At 47.7% G+C, this 22,108-nt stretch overlaps 2 protein-coding genes across 2 annotated transcripts; both read left to right on the top strand.

Annotated features, from left to right (window-relative positions):
• The first annotated feature begins 4,196 nt into the window (after positions 1-4,196).
• LOC118792323 lies at positions 4,197-10,484 on the top strand. Its single transcript, XM_036550150.1, has 6 exons — positions 4,197-4,268; positions 6,401-6,661; positions 6,955-7,017; positions 9,083-9,187; positions 9,335-10,129; positions 10,414-10,484. The coding sequence occupies exons 1-6, from the start codon at positions 4,262-4,264 to the stop codon at positions 10,482-10,484; spliced, it is 1,302 nt and encodes a 433-aa protein (XP_036406043.1). The 5' UTR covers positions 4,197-4,261.
• A 3,085-nt stretch (positions 10,485-13,569) lies between these two features.
• LOC118791737 (protein LBH-like) lies at positions 13,570-19,076 on the top strand. Its single transcript, XM_036549162.1, has 3 exons — positions 13,570-13,788; positions 16,378-16,465; positions 18,852-19,076. The coding sequence occupies exons 1-3, from the start codon at positions 13,760-13,762 to the stop codon at positions 19,029-19,031; spliced, it is 297 nt and encodes a 98-aa protein (XP_036405055.1). The 5' UTR covers positions 13,570-13,759; the 3' UTR covers positions 19,032-19,076.
• Positions 19,077-22,108: the final 3,032 nt, after the last annotated feature.

Genomic DNA, 22,108 nt, shown 5'->3' on the forward strand with positions numbered 1-22,108 from the left:
ACTGCGCTGCGGCCGAGACACACCTGGACCACTACTGCCAGCACCACACAGCAGCTGGACCAGACCTGCCAGTGAACTGTGGCAGCCAGCTGCTCATGCAAACTGACTGAGAGCTGCAGCAGACTGTTGTCACAGGTTATGTGGTTGAACGCAGCTGAGCTGAGGGGTGCAGACGTGGCTGTGTGACACAGCTGTGCGGCGGGGTGCAGACGCGGCTGTGTGACACAGCTGAGCTGAGGGGTGCAGACGCGGCTGTGTGACACAGCTGAGCTGAGGGGTGCAGACGCGGCTGTGTGACACAGCTGAGCTGAGGGGTGCAGACGCGGCTGTGTGACACAGCTGAGCTGAGGGGTGCAGACGCGGCTGTGTGACACAGCTGAGCTGAGGGGTGCAGACGCAGCTGTGTGACACGGCTGTGCGGCGGGGTGCAGACGCGGCTGTGTGCAGCTCGGGACCCTCAGGGGCGAGTCACTCCTTGAGCGGCAGCATTGTGCGTCTGAGTGGCTACACGCTGTCCCCAGCTCCCCCTCTCCGCCATGTCCAACACGTTCCCCCCACCCCTCCCCCACCTCTCACTCACAGCTTCACTGCCCCCCGCCTCTCACTCACAGCTCCACTGCCCCCCCCAATAGTCATTCTCTCTGTCGCCCCGGACTGCACGCTCTCTCTCTCTCCCACCTCTTTGCTCTCCTTCATCCCTCCATTTCCTCTTTTCTCCACTGTACAGACTTCAGTGCTCCCACTCCTCTCTCTCCATCCAATCCCAGCTCTCACGGCCCCCCCTCGAGTGGGAGGGAGGAGGACAGAGTGGAGGGGAGGGGATGTGGAGGAGAGTGCTGAAGTTGTGGGTGCTCTTATTTTGATATTTCAAGAGCTCTTTGTTGAGTTGTGATTAAAAATGGAAGCGAAATGAATATCCTGTATCTGAAAGAAACTCTTATTTAACCCAGCTGTGTTTCAGATTTACTTACACTTTAGCATTAGCTGCATTTTTAGTTTAACAATGTTAAATAAATAATTCTGTAATTATTCTTTTTTCCTTTTGTTCTTTTCTTTTTATTTTCTCTTTTCGCTGAAGAATAAACTGGATTAGAGGAAGTGTGTTCTGTGTGTTGTGTCCATTTACATGCCCGTTACTTCCACTGTAGAACTACCAAATGACCAAATCTGATTCCCTGGGTTTCTGTCCTGTTAGCACCCCCTAGAGGACATGCATTGAAAAACACATTGGAGAGAATGCTGCTGTCTGATGTAGAAAACTATATCTATGCCTGCTATGTTGTGTTCAGGCCTTCATCTGCACGTTCGGTGCTTTATTCAGCGCAGTGTTTTGTGTGCCGTGTAAGACGAGGGGGAGGTTCTTTTCTCAGGGCGTTTCTCCAGCCCGGGCCCATGGCTGCTGTAGCGGAATCCATGCTGGTGTTTGAGGAGCTGAGGCCGACACGGCAGCCAGTGGAGGCAGCTGTTCTGCAGGGATCGCCTCGCTCTCAGCCTTCAGAGACTCGCTGCTGCATCAGGCCCCGGAGGTGCTCACAAATCCTGCATTGATTAAAGCAGGGTCCTGATCATATGGCAGACAAATGCACGTATTAAAGAATGCTACACATTCATCTTCAGAGCACTGCCGAGGGCTAAATGATACTGTTCACAAATAACAAATTTTATTCCAGGACATATGTTGCAACCCTGGGAGCTGATCATCTCTCCTGCTCTCGGTCCTTCAGATTTTTCGTAAGTTGTGAATTGCTGTTCTCAAACACTAATGTTATATTGGATTGGAGACTGGAGATTGAAATGGCCAGGTGAATGCTTTAGCAGAGGTATTTTTCTGCAAAAATATTGTGGAATGAGTTCCTGTCTCTCTCTGTCTTAGTAAGGAGTCTAGGAACCCTGAGACACAGTGCACTGCCCACCCCCATCAAATCTTTGTGGCAAACATGGAAACCCTGAGAATTGCGAAAGCCTCAGTTTGTCACAATGGGGAGGATGTCTTTGTAAGTCAGGTGGCGTCCTGCAAGGTTCAGTGGCGCTGCTGCTGGGTTTCTTTCAGAGGAGACATCCTTGCAGGTCATGCAGGGTGCACTAAAGGGTACTTTTTAAATCCTGACAATGTCACTGCATATCCTGATGGTGCCTGCTTGTTTTGGAGATCTCTGGCTGTTTTCCCCTCAAGCCATGTTTCAGAGTCTGGTGGTAAAATCTCACGTTCACTTTTTGGCAGGGTACCAGTGGCCTTAACATTTCATAATTATGGACACTACAGTGATAGATTCAGCTTTTTGTAAAATCATATCCAGTCCCGGGCCCGGCGTTATGGCGACGCTTAGGGATGCATAGCAACCCCAGACGGACCTCAGTGCACCCCCAGTTGTCTCCTTATATCCCCATGTCTACATCGTATTAATGGCTTTTTGTGTCACCCGTGAATTGCCTGTCTAGCCCTCTCCCAGTTTGTGGAGGTCAGTGACTTGCCCGTAGTCTTCAGACAGTTTTTGTTTGTTACAGTTTAATCAGAGGACAGCGTGTTTACGTCACCCTCCTCCATCCTTGAGCGCGGACTTGCGGAGCAGCAACCCGATATCAGAGCAACAAGCGGGTCGCAAGGAACCTTTTCCGCGCTGGGCAGGCGAGTCCAGTGCTGGAGATAATGTGTGCAACGCTAGAGGTCGCCTTCATGCTACACAGGTATTTTATCAACGTAGAACTAATGCAGTGAAGTTCTGCAGGGACTTTACCAAACGCATACAACGGGGAACTCTTCCAGCTGTCACCGATGAAACCGATACCGCTGCATTATGGGCAGCAAAGAGTGCAAAGCTCGAAAATCTGCAGCGCAGTGTGCCGTTATTCCCACGTTAGCATCCCTTAACCCAGGACTGTTACTTTAGCAAAAAGCGCTCGCATCTCTTCCTCTATGAAACGTGAGGAGATGCGGAAGAGACGAGGGGTAATGAGGCCCTTTTTAAGCTAAACACCGCCATTTCCGCGGGCCGTTCAGCGCGAATCGCCCGCCCTTCGGGACAGGTGTGTTTTAGCACGGAGTGTAGCGCATGCGTGTGAGACGCATTACGGCACAGATCCCTGAAACACGCTACCGCATGAGGATACAGCGGTGGAGACACAGGAAATGCGAAAGGTCCTCCTCCCTGCACCTACTCTGTGTGTGTGTGTGTGTGTGTGTGTGTGTGTGTGTGTGTGTGTGTGTGTGACTCGACTTTGCTCCTACGGCAATCAGTCATGGATTTCCGGGTCCCGGGGATGCGAGGATGTGGGAATTTTGGAGAGGAGGGGGGCAGAGGTGGAAGTTTTCGCCCCTCACATTTCTAGCTGTCCTGCGTCACGCTTTTAAGATATCCATCTCCCTTTGGAGATGGTGTAAAATTCCTTTCGTTCGAATGAAACAGTACACACTCAGTTAAGATGTGTGTGCGCAGTAAATGGAGTTTGTCGCTCCCCGCTGTTACTGTTAATGGTATGAGCCACGCGCGTGTGTCCCGCTGGCGACAGCGGGAAATTTGAGCGGGAGATCGGGGTGCAGACGCGCACATGGGACTCTGCTGGCCCGCTACACTCAGCTAAACCTGTCTGGACGACATTTATATGTATTCATTTGGCAAAAGCTTTTTATCCAAAGCGACTTACAAGTGAGATAGAGTACAAGACCGACGACTGCCACGTTTAGTGGCAATATTTAAGTATTTCGAATACACTGTAAAGCACTCTGTCTGTATATGCAGTGCTGATCATAGGTGGACACACCGGCTTCAGAAAGTAAAAGTCCTAACATGTATTTGTTCTAGCCATTCACTAAACAAGGTGATTTCACTAATTAGCTCCTCTACCTGGCTGAAGAGTTGTGCTAATAAAGTTCAGCTGGTGTAATGCATGAGTGGAACAAATACGTGTCAGGACTCTTACTCTCTGAAGCCGGGGTGTCCACCTCTGGTGCTGATATGCTGACTGTATTGCAACACGTACATTGGGCACAGAATCAGACTGACTGCACCTGCGCGGAGGCAGATGAACCTGCAGGATGAGGACGGCACCGGACCGGTGTCTGTGTGCGCCTGCGCACTGGCTCCGTCACCTGGCGCTCCGTCACCTGGCGCCCCGCCACCCCGCGCTGTTCGCCCCCGGTCCTGCCTCTGCGTGCTGTGTGTAACTCACTGGGTTTATATGCACGCTGTAAACGACCTCTGTAACGCACAGATCCACATACTGAGCTTTGTTTTTATTGTAGGTGAAACTGAACCATCGTAATATGGGTGGTAAGTAATGCATATTAAGATGGTTAAATCGAATCGTGATAGTTAGAGTTTAATGTTAGAGTCAAATGTTATCTCGCCATGTCTGGCTCTTATCACGCTATGTGCCGCGCGCTGGGTATATTATTCTGCAGAAACAAACATGGCGATGATTGCGCGCCAGTTTGCTGGTGACTCTACCGGAGGTTTTGGTAGCGTTTTCCAAGAAACTGTTGCATTAATGTGGTATTTCACTCCAGTATCTTTCATAATAAAGAAAGAATAGGAAACATTGTGTGCTTTGTGCTGGCATGACTCCAGAGTCGCCATTTCGAGTCTAAATGGCGTAAATGCGCTGCGCAATGAACAACCTGCAGGAGCAAATCACTATAAACTTTAAACTGTACTATTAACTACAAACTGTAAACTTGGTTGGATAAATGTCTAGACATCAAGTGATAAAGAGCTGGCAAGCTGATTGTGTTGTAGGCCTACCTGTGGCTAGTTAGCTAACAATACCTAGTCATCCTACAGTGTTAATCATATTTACAGTCATTTTATTTTATGCATTGAAACATTTACACTCCGTGGGCTCGTTTTCTAAAGTGGGGTTATGCAAAAGAACTGCATTAACGGCAAACAGCTGCAGTGCAACTGGGTTTGCTAACTAATGTAATGTAAGACAGGTGTGAAAGGCTCCATAAAGAAGCTGGCCGGCTGATGCGTCGCCCGCGGGCTAAACTGTATTTTTGCTCTCCAGCGTGCGACAGGATCCAGACCCACAGTTTGCCATCTCCAGCTCGTTTAGTTTACTTAGCTCGCATAAATATCCACTATCTTATATATACATTCTAATTTTACTTAATTAGAAATTTTACGTTGAATTTTTGTTCTGTCTTATATTTTATTTTAAAAACACTGAAACTCAAAATTAATTATTTTATGGTGACAGAATGGTTAGAAAATATTTTCAAGGAAAATAAAAAAAATTGAAATATGGTGTTTGCATAAGTATTCAACCTGCACATATTAATACATTTACATTTACATTTATTCATTTGGCAGATACTTTTATCCAAAGTGACTTACAAATGAGAATACTTAATATACTTAATGCTTAATATTTGATAGAGCCACCTTTTGCTGCAATGACAGTTATACGTTGTGGGTGAATGCTTATACCCAGAGCCGACCCGTGGCATAGGCGGTAGCCTATAGGCGAATGCTAGGGGCGCCCCAAATGAGGGAAGAGAAAAAAATTTAAACTTTTAATATTTTTTATTAATACTATTTTAATACTATTATTTCGAAATATTACAAAAAATCCCACAACAACATAACTACATGGCCTATTTTCTGGGTTGCCCGCAGCATAACCCATAATTGAGTGATGTTTACCTGCTCTTCTGGGCAGATTTGCTCCAGGTTGTTCAGGTTGGCTGTATGACACTTTTGGACCACAATTTTCAAACAATGCCACAGATTCTCAGTGGATTGAGGTCAGGACTCTGACTGTCTGTCAGTCACTTGACACTCCCACACTGTGCTGGATTTGAGGCTTCTGCTTCTGCTTGTGTTCAGATCTTTGGTGTAACACAGGAGTCTGCTTTACACAAACTCCCACAAATGAATCTGTTTCACTCAATGCAAGGAACTGTAAACTGAATCCATCCTCTGGCTTCTGGCTCTAGCATCCAGAGAGCTGGAACTGATGGAAGTGATTTCATAATGGTGGTTTCTTTGAAGCAAATGAAAAATTCAGCAGTAACAGATTTTCACAAATGGAATATAGGAATTGGTTGAGGTGATGTTTTAACACCAAATTACAAAAATGGAAAAAAGTCCTCTCCTGCCAGTGTTGCCCTTTCCATCCCTGCCAATGTTCTGGGAGATTTGTGCAGCGATTTGGGAAATGCTTTCCCTGTCGCCGCTTTGTCATTGTTCCATGTGACATCTGTGAAACTGCCTTAATCACAAAGATGCTTTCTGTGCAGAAAAATGCCAGTTTGTTGAAATACAAATCATATTCTCTCTGTGTCAGTTCATTTGGAAAAATAACTGTTATTCAGTGTGGTGATCAGTAAAAAAATTACAGTAACAAGCAAATACTTCACACAGGATATATTGGCTGATGGATTTTCTTTCCCACCATACAGGCATCTCTCCTTCTGCAGCTGCTAGGTTTATGATAAGGTTTAGGTCTAAAATCATCGAGAGGCTCTCTCTGCCGGTGCAGATAGCCGATTACCTTCTAGACAAAAAGGTTTTATCGGATGAACTTTACCAGCGTATCTGCGATGCCAGCTCCTCCCAGGACCAGGTGCGGAAGCTGTATCACGCTTCCAGTGGAAACCTTGCAAAGTTTCACTTTTACAAGGCCCTGGAAAAATGCGACCCTTTTCTCTTCAAGAGTCTGAGTAAATATCCTTAATATCTGTCATTCCACTGTCCTCTTCACAATTCATTTCTTGCCAGCCAGATAGCTGTTTTAAAATAGTGAATCATTAAATATTTTACTGAGGAAATTACAAAAATATCATTACAAAAATGCATATATATGCATATTTATTATATATTTATATATTCTTATTTCTGGTAAAAATAAGTGTCTGCTGATTATTAAAAACCCCTGTAAATAACCATGGCAACTGAAAAATATAAAAGTAACTGGCAGTCATGTTTCAACTTGTGGATCTTCACTTCTTTTCAGAGGCCAAAGAAAAGAAAAACATGAAGAAGAGGGAAGGATCAGCTCCCAGTGATGATCAGCCGTGTAAGTGTGCGTGAGCTGCAGGTGTTTTCAGCTCCTCACGCGTCAGTATGGGCTGAGTGTCCTGCTGAAGCGTGCAGTGAGGGATCAGTGCCAGGTGCAGGGGAGAGAGAGGCAGCTGCGGAGGGCAGTGAGGGATCAGTGCCAGGTGCAGGCGGGAGAGAGAGGCAGCTGCGGAGGGCAGTGAGGGATCAGTGCCAGGTGCAGGCGGGAGAGAGAGGCAGCTGCGGAGGGCAGTGAGGGATCAGTGCCAGGTGCAGGCGGGAGAGAGAGGCAGCTGCAGAGGGCAGTGAGGGATCAGTGCCAGGTGCAGGCGGGAGAGAGAGGCAGCTGCGGAGGGCAGTGAGGGATCAGTGCCGGGTGCAGGAGGGAGAGAGAGGCAGAGACTGCGGAGGGCAGTGAGGGATCAGTGCCAGGTGCAGGCGGGAGAGAGAGGCAGCTGCGGAGGGCAGTGAGGGATCAGTGCCGGGTGCAGGAGGGAGAGAGAGGCAGAGACTGCGGAGGGCAGTGAGGGATCAGTGCCAGGTGCAGGCGGGAGAGAGAGGCAGCTGCGGAGGGCAGTGAGGGATCAGTGCCAGGTGCAGGCGGGAGAGAGAGGCAGCTGCGGAGGGCAGTGAGGGATCAGTGCCAGGTGCAGGCGGGAGAGAGAGGCAGCTGCGGAGGGCAGTGAGGGATCAGTGCCAGGTGCAGGCGGGAGAGAGAGGCAGCTGCAGAGGGCAGTGAGGGATCAGTGCCAGGTGCAGGCGGGAGAGAGAGGCAGCTGCAGAGGGCAGTGAGGGATCAGTGCCAGGTGCAGGCGGGAGAGAGAGGCAGCTGCGGAGGGCAGTGAGGGATCAGTGCCAGGTGCAGGGGAGAGAGAGGCAGCTGCGGAGGGCAGTGAGGGATCAGTGCCAGGTGCAGGGGAGAGAGAGGCAGCTGCAGAGGGCAGTGAGGGATCAGTGCCAGGTGCAGGCGGGAGAGAGAGGCAGCTGCGGAGGGCAGTGAGGGATCAGCGCCGGCGGAGGTGGGAGAGAGAGGCAGCTGCGGAGAGCAGTGAGGGATCAGTGCCAGGTGCAGGCAGGAGAGAGACGCAGAGACTGTGGAGAGCAGTGAGGGATCAGTGCCGGGTGCAGGAGGGAGAGAGAGGCAGAGACTGCGGAGGGCAGTGAGGGATCAGTGCCAGGTGCAGGAGGGAGAGAGAGGCAGAGACTGCGGAGGGCAGTGAGGGATCAGTGCCGGCCACAGGCGGGAGAGAGAGGCAGCTGCGGAGGGCAGTGAGGGATCAGTGCCAGCCGCAGGCGGGAGAGAGCAGCCTCTCCTTCAGTCAGTTACAGCAGCAAAACACTGAATACAAATGACAACAGTTGTAAGATGTGGGACCAGAAATTGTGTGTTCAGAAGTGCTAAGCAAAGTAATAGCATATTTGGGTGTAGTAACATTATCTGTAGTGTAAATTGTTTACCTGCTGTCGCACTGGTTGCAGTCATGGAAACCCCTTCTCAAAATGTGTATGGTCTGTTTTCCAGGCCCACAGCACACATGCTGTAAAATAATTGCCAAATTTATTGTTTTCTCCTCTTTTAGCACCAGTTTAACTTCAAGCTAAATATTTATAGCTGTCTTCATTGATGAATAATATCATGCAGCTCGAACGTGCTGGTAGGTCTTGTCCAATGGCAAACACATGGTGAATTTGAAAAGGCAGTTAGCAATGCACTTTAGAGCAATGATTCTTACTGCATACGCACAACCAATAGGAAACCAGCTAGCATCCTCAAACACAGCACATTTAGCAATCTGTTGTGTGATGTCAATGGATTGTCCAGAATGCTTGTGGACTATGAGTGTCCATGTTTGAATGCTGTGAGTGTTTTGGCCTGGCTTTAATGCTTACCTTCTGAACACTGCTCCCAATAATGTTTTCCATGCATCTCACAGCCCTCCTTGACCCCTGTGTGAAGTCCCCACTGAGTCCTGACCCACAGTTTAGATGTAAAGATGATAGAAGTCACAGGTATAAAGCTGGGCTCACAGGTGTGACTTTACCCGAGTCCATGATGTCACCCTGCCCCTCTCTGTCCCGTGTAGCAGCAAAGAGGCCGAGGACCCAGGAAGCAGCAGCCACTGCAGCCGGAGCTGAGCAGAACCAGGGGAGAGAGGCCCGGAATGAAGGAGAACCTGGGTCCAGACTGAGTAAGCCCTCTGAACTCCCTGTATTTGCCCACAGTAAAGCATGACTGGTAACACCTTGTACATCGTTGCAGTCTGTGATCAGATTCAGTCCAACAGCCAACATCCTGGAGAGTAAAAATGATATCCTCCTCTTTCCTTTTCTTTAAGAATTCAGAACCTTCTCAGAGATGGAGGAGCACATTAAAGACCCAACCGTCAGAGAAGAGCTAATAAAAAAACTCAAGATGAAACTGGAGGGTGGGGAGGTGGAGAGACTCGAACGCTTATTAGCAGAAATGAAACTTAAAACCCCTGTATGTTTTGACCATAAGGCTGTGAGAGAAATTCAAACCAACCAGGTTGTGCGAGCTTTTCTATTACCAGGAGAAAAGAAAAAATTTCCCTTCTTAGTCACTAAACAGTGCTTTATTAAAATTAGAGGTTTAGCACCACAGGGTTCTAATGCTAAGGACCTGGCAGAAACGCAGGAGGGGCAGGAGTGGAGCCATGGTAATCCCCGAAATTCTGCAAACATCAAAAAAAATATCGCTCGCTGCCAAAACATGCTTTCTCCTCCTTCTGCTGAACCCTGCTCAGCGGTGCAGGATGCGAGAGCCTACAGCACCCCTATAGGCCAGGGCACTCCCTTTGGCTCTAATGCACACACGTTTTCCAGAAGGGAGCAGGAGGATTCTGTGACTGAGCTCAGTGCCAGAGGAGACAGTCTGAGCAGCAGTGGGTATGGTTCACTCATCCTCCATCCTACTGAAGAAGCTGCAGGAGAAGCCAGCTGTACAGGGCCAGCAACTCCCCCTGCTGCTAACCAACAGCTACCCCAAACTCCAGCAACTCCTCCTGCTGCTAACCAACAGCTACCCCAAACTCCAGCAACTCCCCCTGCTGCCAACTCACAGCTGTTTGGAACTCCTGCAGAAGGAGATGGATCCCAGCAGGTGTCTAATGGTGGAGTAATAGAAAGTCTGAGGACAGAGGATTCAAAACACAGAGGGGGAGAGTCACCTGCACTCTCAAACCGTGCAGAAGCTGTTATCAGCGCTGACCCAGAAGTGTGGGAGACTCAGACTAATGGAGACTCAGCTGTAGCTGAAGGCTGGCAGCCTTGTACAGCAGCAGAGCTCTCAGAACAGGCAGGAGGTTACCAGCATGATAATCAGTCAGCCGAACAGCTGCCTGCTCCTGTGATCACAGAGTGCAGTGGGCCATCTGCTGGGAATGCTAACGGACAGGACCAGCTAACACCAGCGCCTCCGGCCACCGTTACCGGCCCATCGAACGAGATGTCGGCGGCTCCAGATGAGGGCAGATTCAGCAGTGAAGCTGAAAAACCCAAGAGACGCAATAAAGGACAAGGGCGGCAGAAGAAAATACATTCTGAGGAAGAAGAGAAAAAGAGTGATGGTTTATGGCGGTGGGCCTTGAATCAGATCCCCTCTGGTGAGAAAGGAGGCAGTGAGAGGGAGAAGCTGGTGAATATCAGAGGTGCCCTCAGCATTGTAAACATCCAGGAGCACCCTCACTACCCTTTCCTGCGTGCTGAGCCCTGCCTGGTGTTTAGAGACCCCAAAAATCACAATAATCTCAAAATTATTGAAAATCAGGTTACCAGTCAGGGAGTCCAATTGAAGAGTGGCAAGTTAAAGTCAGAAGTGGAGTTTAAGGTGCAGTTCCACATGGCACTGTTTGGCATTTCTGAAACAGTTGTGCTCTTACCTGGTGGTGATAAGAAAGTAGTCCGAAACAATGGCTTTTTTGAAGAAACTGAGCAACACCTGCAGAGATATCTGAAGGAGCTTTTTTTACCTGTTTTTGCCTTCTTTAAGGACCTTCAGATGAAAAAAGCACTGTCATCAATCGATGAGTACCTGTCTAGGGACAGAGGTTTACCCACAGATCACAAACTTTAAGGCCAGTGGAGTTTAAATTGAGCTCTGGTGTTTTTAGTTCAGTTCAGAATAGAATAGAATACAATAGAATAGAAAGCCTTTATTGTCATTATACAAAGTACAATGAGATTTAAAGCTTCTCTATACAGTGCACACATAACTTAAACATAGGGAAATATACAATAAGACTAAGTAGAATATAAAACTATAAAAGTGTAAAATATAAAACTACAAACAACTGTACATAAACTCTGCAAAGGTTGTGCTAAAGTGACTGAGTGGCTAGATATGCAGTTTGGAAGGAGACAACTAAAACAGAATGTGCAAAAGGGCAGTTAACAGGTAGTTATGGTATAATAGTGCAAATCTGCTATGATAAGTCAGTGAAAATGTAAATGTAAGCCAAGCTTCGCTTTGCTGAAACACCTTTTTGCATCCTTTTCAGAATCTCAGCATTTCTGCTTAAGATGACTGCTACCTCAGCAGTGAAAAGCAAACCTGATCTCCCTTTTTAATGACTTCATTGGCTCCCATGTCTTTTTGAATCATGTCAGGGAAAGTATGGCTGTTAACTGAGTCAGATGAGAAATAGAGGAACCATCGGATGCAGAACAGTTATGCCTTCACCTGGGAATCGGAGTAAGGAAGGACCTACCTGGGAATTTACCCTGGACTGTCTGAGAAGCTGCTCCCAGTAACCAGCACTTCTGCCCTTTGTATCTGACCAGGAGAAAGACATCAGTTGTTTTATATTACTTATTCATGTCTGATTTGATCTGACCAGCCAGATATTTTTAGAGATAGATTTTTAGAGTAACTTTCAAAATTGTATGTTTTTAATGTTTGCTCTCACCAATACTATACACATCTTTGAGGATGAATGATAACTGTTGAAGAAATCAATGCAAATAAAAGTGAAAAGCTGAAATAGTTTTGTTAGTTTCCTTTTTGTTTCACGTTGTCTTGTTTAATGCTTCATTTATAGAAATGCAGCTGGGTATCCACAACAATTGTATTGTACTGTATACTATACAGTATGTACTATATATCCTCATTCTTTTGTGTGTGTGTGTGTAGTATACATAGTATATGTATGTGCGTGTTGTAGTACGTGACCCATTATTTAGCTAGTTCTGCCCACAATTAATTACACTTGGCTTAAGATTCCACTCGTCATTTTTGAGGTTGTAGGTAAAAAGGATAATATACTGATATATAACTCATACTGCTAACACATTCTCACTACACTGTTGAAGCTGAACGCAGGTTGGTCACGACGGGAGGGTAGCGGAGGAAACGGCGCTCAGATTAACGTTGATGTTACGGAGGCTTCACGCCGAAGATGGCTGAGTCTGCCATGCCTATAGGAACTCAACGCGTTGCTCAGTATAAAACCCCACTCTGGGTGTGAAATGCGTGACCCTCCCAAGCTAAGATCATCCGTTACTGATACATTCATCTTAGATTGTTATTTATTGGGTGAGGGTCTATGGTCCTGAGATAACGGGGTCTGTGATGGCTACGTTGTCGACAGTGTTTAAATCGTACCTGGGACACAGCAAGGCTTCTTCGCGTTTTTTCCACCAGGGGGCAACCCGGAGCAAAGATCGAGTCTACAGCAGGATTACAACATCTGGGCCCCTATTTATCAAGCTCCTGGGAGTAACTCCTGCGTGAGTCCTGCGAAACGCGCTTTTAGGAGTAAAAAAGTCCCACCTCGGAGACAGCAGCGGGACTTGCATATGACGCTTCCTACTCGTACTCTCAGCTGGGTGAAAGTGAAGTAAGAACAGCCGCAAACGAACGCTAGTGACATTTTCCCAGATTTTTCCCATGTAGGAAGTGGATGCAATCATTGAAAGCAGTTGTGTCATAGCACTAAAATTTGTGAACACGATCAACTAACATCTCATAAATGGAAATAAATGCCAGCAAATTAACAGGGACGGCCTCCATTCATTGCGCAAGATGTTATTATGCGGCTGGCGTTTCGGGGCTGCTGCTGAATTTATTCTTGAAGAACGTGAAGTTTCCCTTTCCAGCTGCCCTGTTCCCGTCTCCACAACACTGCGCGTGATCCTCTGAGCTCCATGGATGACAAAATTCATATATTAAATCATTTATGGGCTTCATACACTGCTATAAATACTGAAATGCTACAAAAATGTTTTTTTTTTTTCTTGTCTGAAATCGAGATTAAGTGTCGGCATTTTGCTAAATTCTTTCTGTGTTGCCGTTACTCTTGAGAAGCGCTGAAACGCTGTAGCGTTCACGCCGCAGGGTCAGATGCTGGCCAATGAAAACTTGTCTTCACTTTTGGCTTGAATGAATCAGGATCGCGTAAGCTGTGATTGGCTACCGATGCTCATGAGCTGGCGCAATGTGAGGTTGTTGCCATTGAAGAATTTCCAGAATTGCTCACCAGGGGAGCGATGGGACACGCCCCTCACTATAAATACCCAGACCTGCCGCGATGTCCGGAACGTGGAAGATTGTTTATCAGGCAGCGGTTTCGGCTGGTGCGTCGGAGCATCGCTCCCGTTTGCACACGTTCGTTTGTTTTGGAAGTAAGCATAAATTGATTTCGCGTCAGTACAGGATTGCCAGCTCGTTTTGAAGGTCGCACTTTCCGAGGACAAAATAGGCTACCCCAGGAGGCGGTGATTCTGAGCACCGCAGGTGCCGCTTCATGTCCGTATATCACGCCCAGGTGTCCCGGTGAGCAGGCTACATGCTTTCTTTTGTCATTGTTCTTTGTGATAATATCGCCACGCTTTGCGCCTGTCTTTCTCCCGTTGCTAACAATTCCTCACCCTGCACATATGTTACCTTCAAAGTCGTTATTTTAGCTTACTGTTTGAAAAATGTTCTTGTCGTCGCTTTCATATTATCATCACCATCATAGAGGCTTGAGGATGAATGACGTGAAACTGGAGAGGAATCAGCTCTGCTGATTACCGTCGGTGACTCTCGTTTCCAATACCTGGTGTTTTCACTGTAATGCAGTTTCACTAGTAATGCAACAGAAAGGCTTTCAGGTGAGACCAATGTATCCTGCTCTTGTGGGCATTGTTAAATTTGAATGGATACACTTCTGTTCTTTCGTGCTGGTAGTCGCTCTGGGTAAAAGCCTCTGCTACATTAATGTAATGTGATGTAATTAAAACTGGGATGTGTGCCTGAAAAGTCGACACAAACGCTTCATGTGTGCGAGGGGAATTTCGGGCTGTCTTCCCTCTTCGGTCTCTCCTCTCAGCCGGAATGACCGTACAGGAGAACATCCAGCCCACGCCTGTCGCAGGGCGTCCATCGGAACCCAGGCGATGCCTTCAGTATTTACCGTCTCGCCGGACTCGCTCGTTCGCTCTTTGTGCCCGATCTGATGTTCACGGTTAGCCTTCGTGGTTCTTGAGGCTGCTAAAATATCTGCCAAACGTTTTCCCATTGCCAGAGTATTGCTCCATTCCTCTCTCTGCAAACAGACAGTAAGGTGCTGTCCGTTACGTTGGAGGAGACTGTAACTGGCACGTCATGCTCAACTGTCTGATTTGAACCTGCCTCTCTCTCTCTCTGCCTTCTGCCTCTCTCTCTCTATGCCTTCTGCCTCTCTCTCTATGCCTTCTGCCTCTCTCTCTATGCCTTCTGCCTCTCTCTCTCTCTCTCTCTCTCTCTCTCTCTCTCTCTCTCTCTCTCTCTCTCTCTCTCTCTCTCTCTCTCTCTCTCTCTCTCTCTCTCTCTCTCTCTGCCTCTCTGCCTCTCTCTGGCCAACATCTATTCTCTGCTCTGTTTAGCTGTGATATCCAGTCAGTTTAATAATTGTATTATGGCAGACATGGATGGATGGAAGGAGTTTTCTGTGCTACACTTTTCCAGTCACATACTTTAGGTATTTCCATTAAAAACAGCGTTGCTGGAAGGAGCGGTGAGGCTGCTGGTTGATTCCCCCTGCTGCTGCTGGACCTTTGGGCAAGGTACCCAGAAATGCCTCAGTAAATATCCAGCTGTGTAAATGGATAACGTTTGAAAAAATTAACCAAGATTTTAAATTGCTCTGAGAATGTTCCTCAGAGGGAGTGTAAACGTCATTCTACAGCAATGGCTTTGAGTCTCTGGTTCCCTCTGGGTGAGGGTGAACTCTGCCCCTTGATCTCTTATGGGAAATGATGTTATTGTTAGAGGAGCAGGATGTTTATGTGGACCCTGAAGATGACGCTGTGTGTTTATCTGACTGCTCGCTATCAGTCCACTCTCTCGTTCCCTCTCTCACAATTTTACACGCTTTTCCCCTCCTTTTTCCCTTTCTTGCCCCCTGTTTCCACCCATTTGTGTTATTAATAGTTTCTGCTGTATAAACCCAGAGAGGATGTGCTGGGAATCTTTCCACCTACCACTGGCGGCTTTTATATTGGGGTTTCCTGTAAATTCTTCCTGGAGCTGAGTGGATTATGAGCTCGCTAGGACTGTCTCTGTGTCTCAGATGAGCTTGCTCGTACGCTCTCTTGGATGAGCTTGCTTGGGTCATATAGTCTCTTCATCTCTACCTGTGTTTAAGTGCAGGGCAGCAGTGTGATCTCCTGACCTGATGCATGAAACCCTTTTTTCAAAAGCCATCTGCAGGACTACATACAGTTTCTCACTTCTGTTTGTGGTGACAGTGGCTACCACTGACTGACAGTGGCCCTGAAACTGCTCTGTTATTTCACTCTGGTCTCCTCTTGACCGTGTGTGTGTGTGTGTGTGTGTGTGTGTGTGTGTGTTGGGGGTGCCATATACAGCACAGAGGGAGACGGAAGGCACCAGGGTGGGTTTTCAGCCGTGCATGTAGGGGATGATCAGTGTGGCTCATTGGAGGTCTTCCCAATGAGGGCAGCATTGATGCTATACGCAGGACTGGACTCTGATTGCAGTGACCAGAGGAACAGGACTTATTATCTTAAATCTGTATATCGGAGAGAAAGGTGGCATGCTGGCACTGTGCACTTGACCTGAATGAGTTCAGTGAATTTAAATCTGTAAACTCATCCCTACAGCTCAGGTTCGACCCTGACTCTATTTCAAATAAAATCCATCATTTGTACAACATGAAGCTTGTCTAATAAAAACTTAATAAACATTATAACATGAATTGATAAACAGGGATAGAATGTTCCATTTACAGTATAATCTGGAAGAAAAGTTTCTTCCAGCAAATATTGTGATTTTATTTCCTGTGTTCTGTCCTCATGTGGTCCAGATCCACTGATCCTCTCTGTCTCTGTCTCTGTCTGTGCCTCTTCTCTCCTCTCCCTCTCCCTCTCCTCTCCTCAGCTCGGTTTTTGCAGCCGGTAGGGAGATGACCCAGGAGATGGTGAAGGATCTGCGACTCGGAGCCAGGGAAGACCGGGCCTCCTATCAGGTGTGTGTGTGTGTGTGCGCATGCATGCATACGTGTGCATGTGCACGTGTGTGTAAGCAGTGGGGAGCACATCCAGTCCGTAACGGAATCTGTGTGGGGACCCACTTTTTAAACTGTGCCTGTGTGCAGAGTGATGCTGATCAGTTGTGGTAGGGGTGTGTAACAGTTTTAACTTCCAACCAGAGAGTAACCATCTTAGTGCATCACGTCCTATACGTCACCAATGTGTGTTTACTCCACCCTAATATAAAAATATACCGGGGAGAGGGAGACCAGGGCTCTCTCCACAGGGCGTGGCCACTCCACACCCCTCTTTCTTCAGGAGGGATTTGGGCTGAAGTCCAGAACTCTGTTTTAAGATGCATTGCTTCATTGTAATGTTATTTTTGATCCATAAAATAAGATTTATTTTAGAATTCTGTGCTTTCCCTTTCTGTTAAGGCCTCTGTAAAACAGGGAGAGTGTCTGGGTGGATAGATGGAATCTTGTGTTATTAGGAAGGGACTTGGGAAGATGAATATGTGTCTGAACTCCTGCATCCTGAACGCATGAGAGAAGATGATATTTAAGCGTGTTTCGGGCGTGTCCGAATGCGCATACATGCACACTTGCATGTAGTAATCTGCGTCACTCAGAGTTCCACTCACACAGCAGCTGTGCCCTGGCTCTCCCTCTGCATCCTTCACAGGGGGGGCGGGGGGGGGGGGCTCAAGGTCTCCGGCTGTTTCCCCCTCTCCTCACGCTTCTGTCACCATTTTACACCTGCTTCCTTCCCCCCTGAGAAAGGGGGGGGGGGGCAGGAGGGGATCCACGCCAGTGACCCTAAATATAACGACCTCTTTCCGACGGTGTTGGGAAGGGTCGGTGGGTGTTAAGCCCGTTAGCAACCTGCCTCAGGTGTGCGTGTGTGCACAGACATGTTTGTGTACGTGTGTGCGCGTGCGGACCTGTGTGTGTGTGTGTGTGTGTGTGTGTGTTTGTGTACGTGTGTGCGGACGTGTGTGTGTGTGTGTTTGTGTATGTGTGTGCGCATGTGGACTTGTGTGTGTGTTCGGTTTTGAAGACATTTTATCTGCATGTCTGATTCAGGCCCACTGATCACTCCTGCATGAAAGACACAGTTAAATCATATCATTGAGATCTGTGCTTACAAGCTTCCATGGACCAGATCTGTGATGTAGTTTTAAGAGCTTTGGACAGTGACCAGAGAATTATATGTCTATTATGTGTCTGCTATTATTCCCTTGAATGGTTACCAAACATTCTCCAGTAAAAATCCAGTACAAATTTAAGAAATGCAGATCATCTCAGAAAAGTTGACAAGCTGATAATCCAGTGTAATAGAATACATGCATTCATTCTGCAGATAAGACTGTTGGTTGGTCTGGACCTCTCTCTCTCTCTCTCTCTCTCTCTCTCTCTCTCTCTCTCTCTCTCTCTCTCTCTCTCTCTCTCTCTCTCTCTCTCAGACACACACACACACACAGACATGCTGCTTTTTGCCTCTGCCTAAGGAGCTGTGCTATGTGACTCATGTCTGCATTTGAGGTCCCTGGGCAAGGACATGCTAACACAACCCGGGGGGGGGGGTCGGTCATGCCACCTTCTGATAACCTTCACACAGGCTGTGGGAAGCACTGTAAGTAGGAAAGACAGGGCTCCTCTGGGCTGTGTTACAGAGATACTGTATCTTCTCAAGCGTTCTCATTCTGTCTCTGTCTTTCTCTTTTCTTCCTTCGTTATTTTTCTTTCTCTGGCCTCATACTTTCCACCGGCTGTCTGCCCAGACTGCAATCTCACATCTCTCTTTCTCCCTCTCTCTGTCACTCAGAATAGGCTAAGAATAGGCCTGATAACAGAAAAGGTGCTTTTCTCAGGGTCTGCGACGACAAGGGGAAAAGCCAGTGTTTTTCCGGGTGCTGAGATGGAGACAGAGACAGACAGGGTGTTGGGTCCTCCAGGTCTGCTGCTGTTCTCAGCTCTGCTGTGCAAACGCTCCCATAATACTCCTGCTAATGCTGCTGTCTAAAGCGCACCAACGTCACTGGCAGCTGCTCTGTGAAGCTGGGGTTTTAACTGTATGCGCTTAAACATTCAGTGTTGGGGCAATTCTATCAAACCAATATTTTTCCATGAATCTGTGGGTTCCCCTCTTTCTCATGAGTCAGTGCGTAGTGACCTGACAGCGTTAGCATTAGCATGCTGATTCCCTCTAGTTGAGTCTCTGCTGAACTAGTGGATGCAGACCAACTCTTTTAGATGCTCTGTCTCTCAAATTCAGATGCGCTGTTGCTAAGGAATGTCTCTCTGTGTCTGTGTCCCACTGTCTGTGTCTGTCTTTCTGTCTCTGCATCTGTGTCTCTCTGTCTGTCTGTCCCTCCAGCAGATCTTCCCGGACGCCTCAGACCTGAAGCGCTGCTGTGCGCTGCTGGAGCAGCTGCCGTCCATCGTGGTGGAGCCCCCAGAGGGGGAGGTGGAGAGCGGAGAGCTGCGCTGGCCCCCTGAGGAGAAGGAGAAGGAGGAGGAGGAGGAGAGGAAGGCCGGGCAGCCAGTGCAGAGCTCCTAACACTGACGACTCCTTGCAGGCCTACACATGGACAGACGCACACAGACATGCACAGCGCCCACTGTGTGTCTGAGAGAAGGACACAGAACATCCTGTCACAGAAAACATTTCAGCCACACTCAGTGCGATGTCCTCCATGGGTATTCCTGCGCTCAGGATCTGCACTGTATGAGCGATGTCCTCCATGGGTATTCCTGCGCTCAGGATCTGCACTGTATGAGAATGGAAGGTCTGAGTCAGTGTGTGAGTCTGTGTCTGCTGCTGTGTATAATTTCTGTGTAGATGGCATTTGGATTAACGTCTGCAGAAGTGTCTGGAGCTGGAGGAGCTGGGTTGTGGTTTGGGGTGAATGAGCGCAGGGAAGATCATGTGATCCCATGTCAGATAATGAGAGAAGCTGTGCTTCCAGCAAGCCTTTCCCAACCCCGCCAGCCCTCTCTGGGCATGCTCAGTGCTGCTGTGGCGGACTGAGTTTGCCCTGGGACTGTGACACTGAGCACATTTCCCTCATGGTGTCATTTTTCCCTAATGCTTTGCTTACCAAAGCCTGACAGGTTGAGCTATGCGTTTCCCTTCCCTGAGAGAGAGAGATTTTTGAAACATCGAAAGTCTTTATATAATCATTCAATTAAGAGGTCTCCAAAACTGAGAGCGCAAGAGAGAATGAAGTGGAGAGATTTGTGCTCATCGCTGCTTTGGTAGTTCTGTTTTTGTTTGTCCTACCAGTAAAGCAGCACTGAACTGAACTGAACTGAGAGAGAGCAGTGTGTGAAGTGAAAGCACCTAACCATGGAAAGTGTTTGGTTTAACTTATCAAGTATTTTTATCAACTGCCATGCAAGTGGCTCCAGGTTTTTACCCATGCAGTTATATGAAGGTAATGTGAAATATCTCTCTGCACTGAAATATCTGCTCTGAACTGAAATGTCCCCTCTTCACTGAACTATTCCTCGCCTCTGAAATGTCGTCTCCTCACAGCCTGAGGCCTGACCCTGCTTTGCTGTAAGTTCATTAAATTCTGAAGAGGGGAAAGGGAGACAGGACAAAACCTCCAAAAATGTGCTTCAAAAATCATTCTCCTAACATCTGTGTTTTAAATTACTCAATTTTAAAAGAAAGTGGATATTTTAATATATTTTACAATATTTTCACTCTTATAAGAAAACAGCATTAATGTGATGCTTGTTTTACTCCGTCATGCTGATTGGCTCACTGCTGGTGGCACAGCAGATCTGTCAGGCTTTGCCTTTCAGTGCAAGGCTGTTTCCCCAAACCTCTGCGCGTCAGTTTCTGGGAAGGTGGTTTATCAATGTCTGAAATTACTGGATAATAACCAAATTTTAAGGATCAATTTATCATAGATGCCATGATGACCTTCAGCCCCCCAGGTTTTACCTTTCAGTGTGTTTTTAAAAACACTAGAGGAAATGTTTTTAAAAACACTAGAGGTAGCTTGTCTACCCCCTGCGCGAATGTTTCCTGTACAGGTGTGTGTACCTGGCTGTGCTCATTGTAAAGCTGCAGCTTTCAGGCAATCAGTAGGCTCCTGTTTTACAGTGTCAGTGTTGGTCAGTGCTGGTCAGTGTTGGTCAGTGCTGTGGCTGAAGCGCAGATGGTCAGTAGGCTCCTGTTTTACAGTGTCAGTGTTGGTCAGTGCTGGTCAGTGTTGGTCAGTGCTGTGGCTGAAGCGCAGACGGTCAGTAGGCTCCTGTTTTACAGTGTCAGTGTTGGTCAGTGTTGGTCAGTGCTGTGGCTGAAGCGCAGACGGTCAGTAGGCTCCTGTTTTACAGTGTCAGTGTTGGTCAGTGTTGGTCAGTGCTGGTCAGTGCTGTGGCTGAAGCGCAGACGGTCAGTAGGCACCTGTTTTACAGTGTCAGTGCTGGTCAGTGCTGGTCAGTGCTGGTCAGTGTTGGTCAGTGCTGGTCAGTGCTGTGGCTGATGGGAAATCCGCTCTGCCCTCTGCATTTATCTGTGTCTGTGTTTCCATCGCTTTCCTGCTGTGAAGCAGAGACTGTAAATAAAGCTCTGAACGTTTCCAGCGCGGCGTTGGTGGATGCTGCTGCCCGGCGGTGTGGATGTGGAACGGGAGGAGTCTCAGTCCTCCTCTCCCTCCCTTTCTGTCTATTCCTCCCTGTCTTTCTCTCTCTCTCAACTGCATCCCTCTCTCTGTTTACATTCGCACACACACCACACACGTGACTGCAACCCCCTCCATCTACTCTGAGGCACCTTATGACCCTGTCCCCTGAAACAAACGCAGGTCCTCCCTCTGCCATTCTGCCCCTCCCCCCGCAAACGTGCATGCACAGACGCAGACACCAGGTCACATTATTGCTGTGCTTATTGAGTACTGTAGGAACTACAGGACATGAGAATTGCCTGAGCAGGAAATGTTATGTAACTTTACACAGTGGACTATAAAGGTTTGCACACAATTTACAAAGAGCAGCATTCTGTAACTTTGCAGACACTCTGTGTGTGTGTGTGCGTGTGTGTGTGCGTGTGTGTGTGCGTGTGTGTGTGCGTGTGTGTGTGCGTGTGTGTGCGTGCGTGTGTGTGCGTGCGTGTGTGTGTGTGCGTGCGTGTGTGTGTGTGCGTGTGTGTGTGCGTGTGTGTGTAAAAGGAATATTCTGTGAATTCACCATGAATTCGGCCATGTGTGAATTCACCCCCCCCCCCCATCCCCCCATCCTCTCAGGAGGAAAGGCTACAGGGAGTAAAAATGTCTCAAAACAAATAACTGTCAGATTCTTTCCAATACCTCTGCGGTTAATAGGCTATTTATGGACTCCTTTAAAAATAAGCCTAAATACTGAAAGGCTGCAGCTATAGACATGCATTTAACCAGAGCAGAGCACAGATCATGTCTGTCCTCACAGTAAGGAGCTGACCAGTCTGTGCACACCGTCAGCCAACTCTCTGACGCTCACTCAGTCACGCTAATCCACGCCGATTTGCTTTGGGACGGTGAGCAGTCAACAGGAGGTCCACGACAGAAACCGGGGTGGGATGTCATTTAACTGACAGAAAACAGAACAAATTCAACAAAAAGAAAAACATTTTAGGAAGAAAAAGGA

The sequence above is a fragment of the Megalops cyprinoides genome, chromosome 17, assembly GCF_013368585.1.
Source record: "Megalops cyprinoides isolate fMegCyp1 chromosome 17, fMegCyp1.pri, whole genome shotgun sequence".
Classification (NCBI taxonomy): domain Eukaryota; kingdom Metazoa; phylum Chordata; class Actinopteri; order Elopiformes; family Megalopidae; genus Megalops; species Megalops cyprinoides.

Bases quoted from the DNA above. Each gene is read 5' to 3' on its own strand.
- LOC118791737 (XM_036549162.1), top strand. From the start codon at position 13,760: ATGTCCGTATATCACGCCCAGGTGTCCCG. The intron at 13,789-16,377 runs GTGAGCAGGCTA...TCCTCTCCTCAG, and splicing joins TATCACGCCCAGGTGTCCCG to CTCGGTTTTTGCAGCCGGTA. The intron at 16,466-18,851 runs GTGTGTGTGTGT...TCCCTCCAGCAG, and splicing joins AAGACCGGGCCTCCTATCAG to ATCTTCCCGGACGCCTCAGA.
- LOC118792323 (XM_036550150.1), top strand. The intron at 6,662-6,954 runs GTAAATATCCTT...ACTTCTTTTCAG, and splicing joins TTTTCTCTTCAAGAGTCTGA to AGGCCAAAGAAAAGAAAAAC. The intron at 9,188-9,334 runs GTAAGCCCTCTG...CTTTTCTTTAAG, and splicing joins AGAACCTGGGTCCAGACTGA to AATTCAGAACCTTCTCAGAG.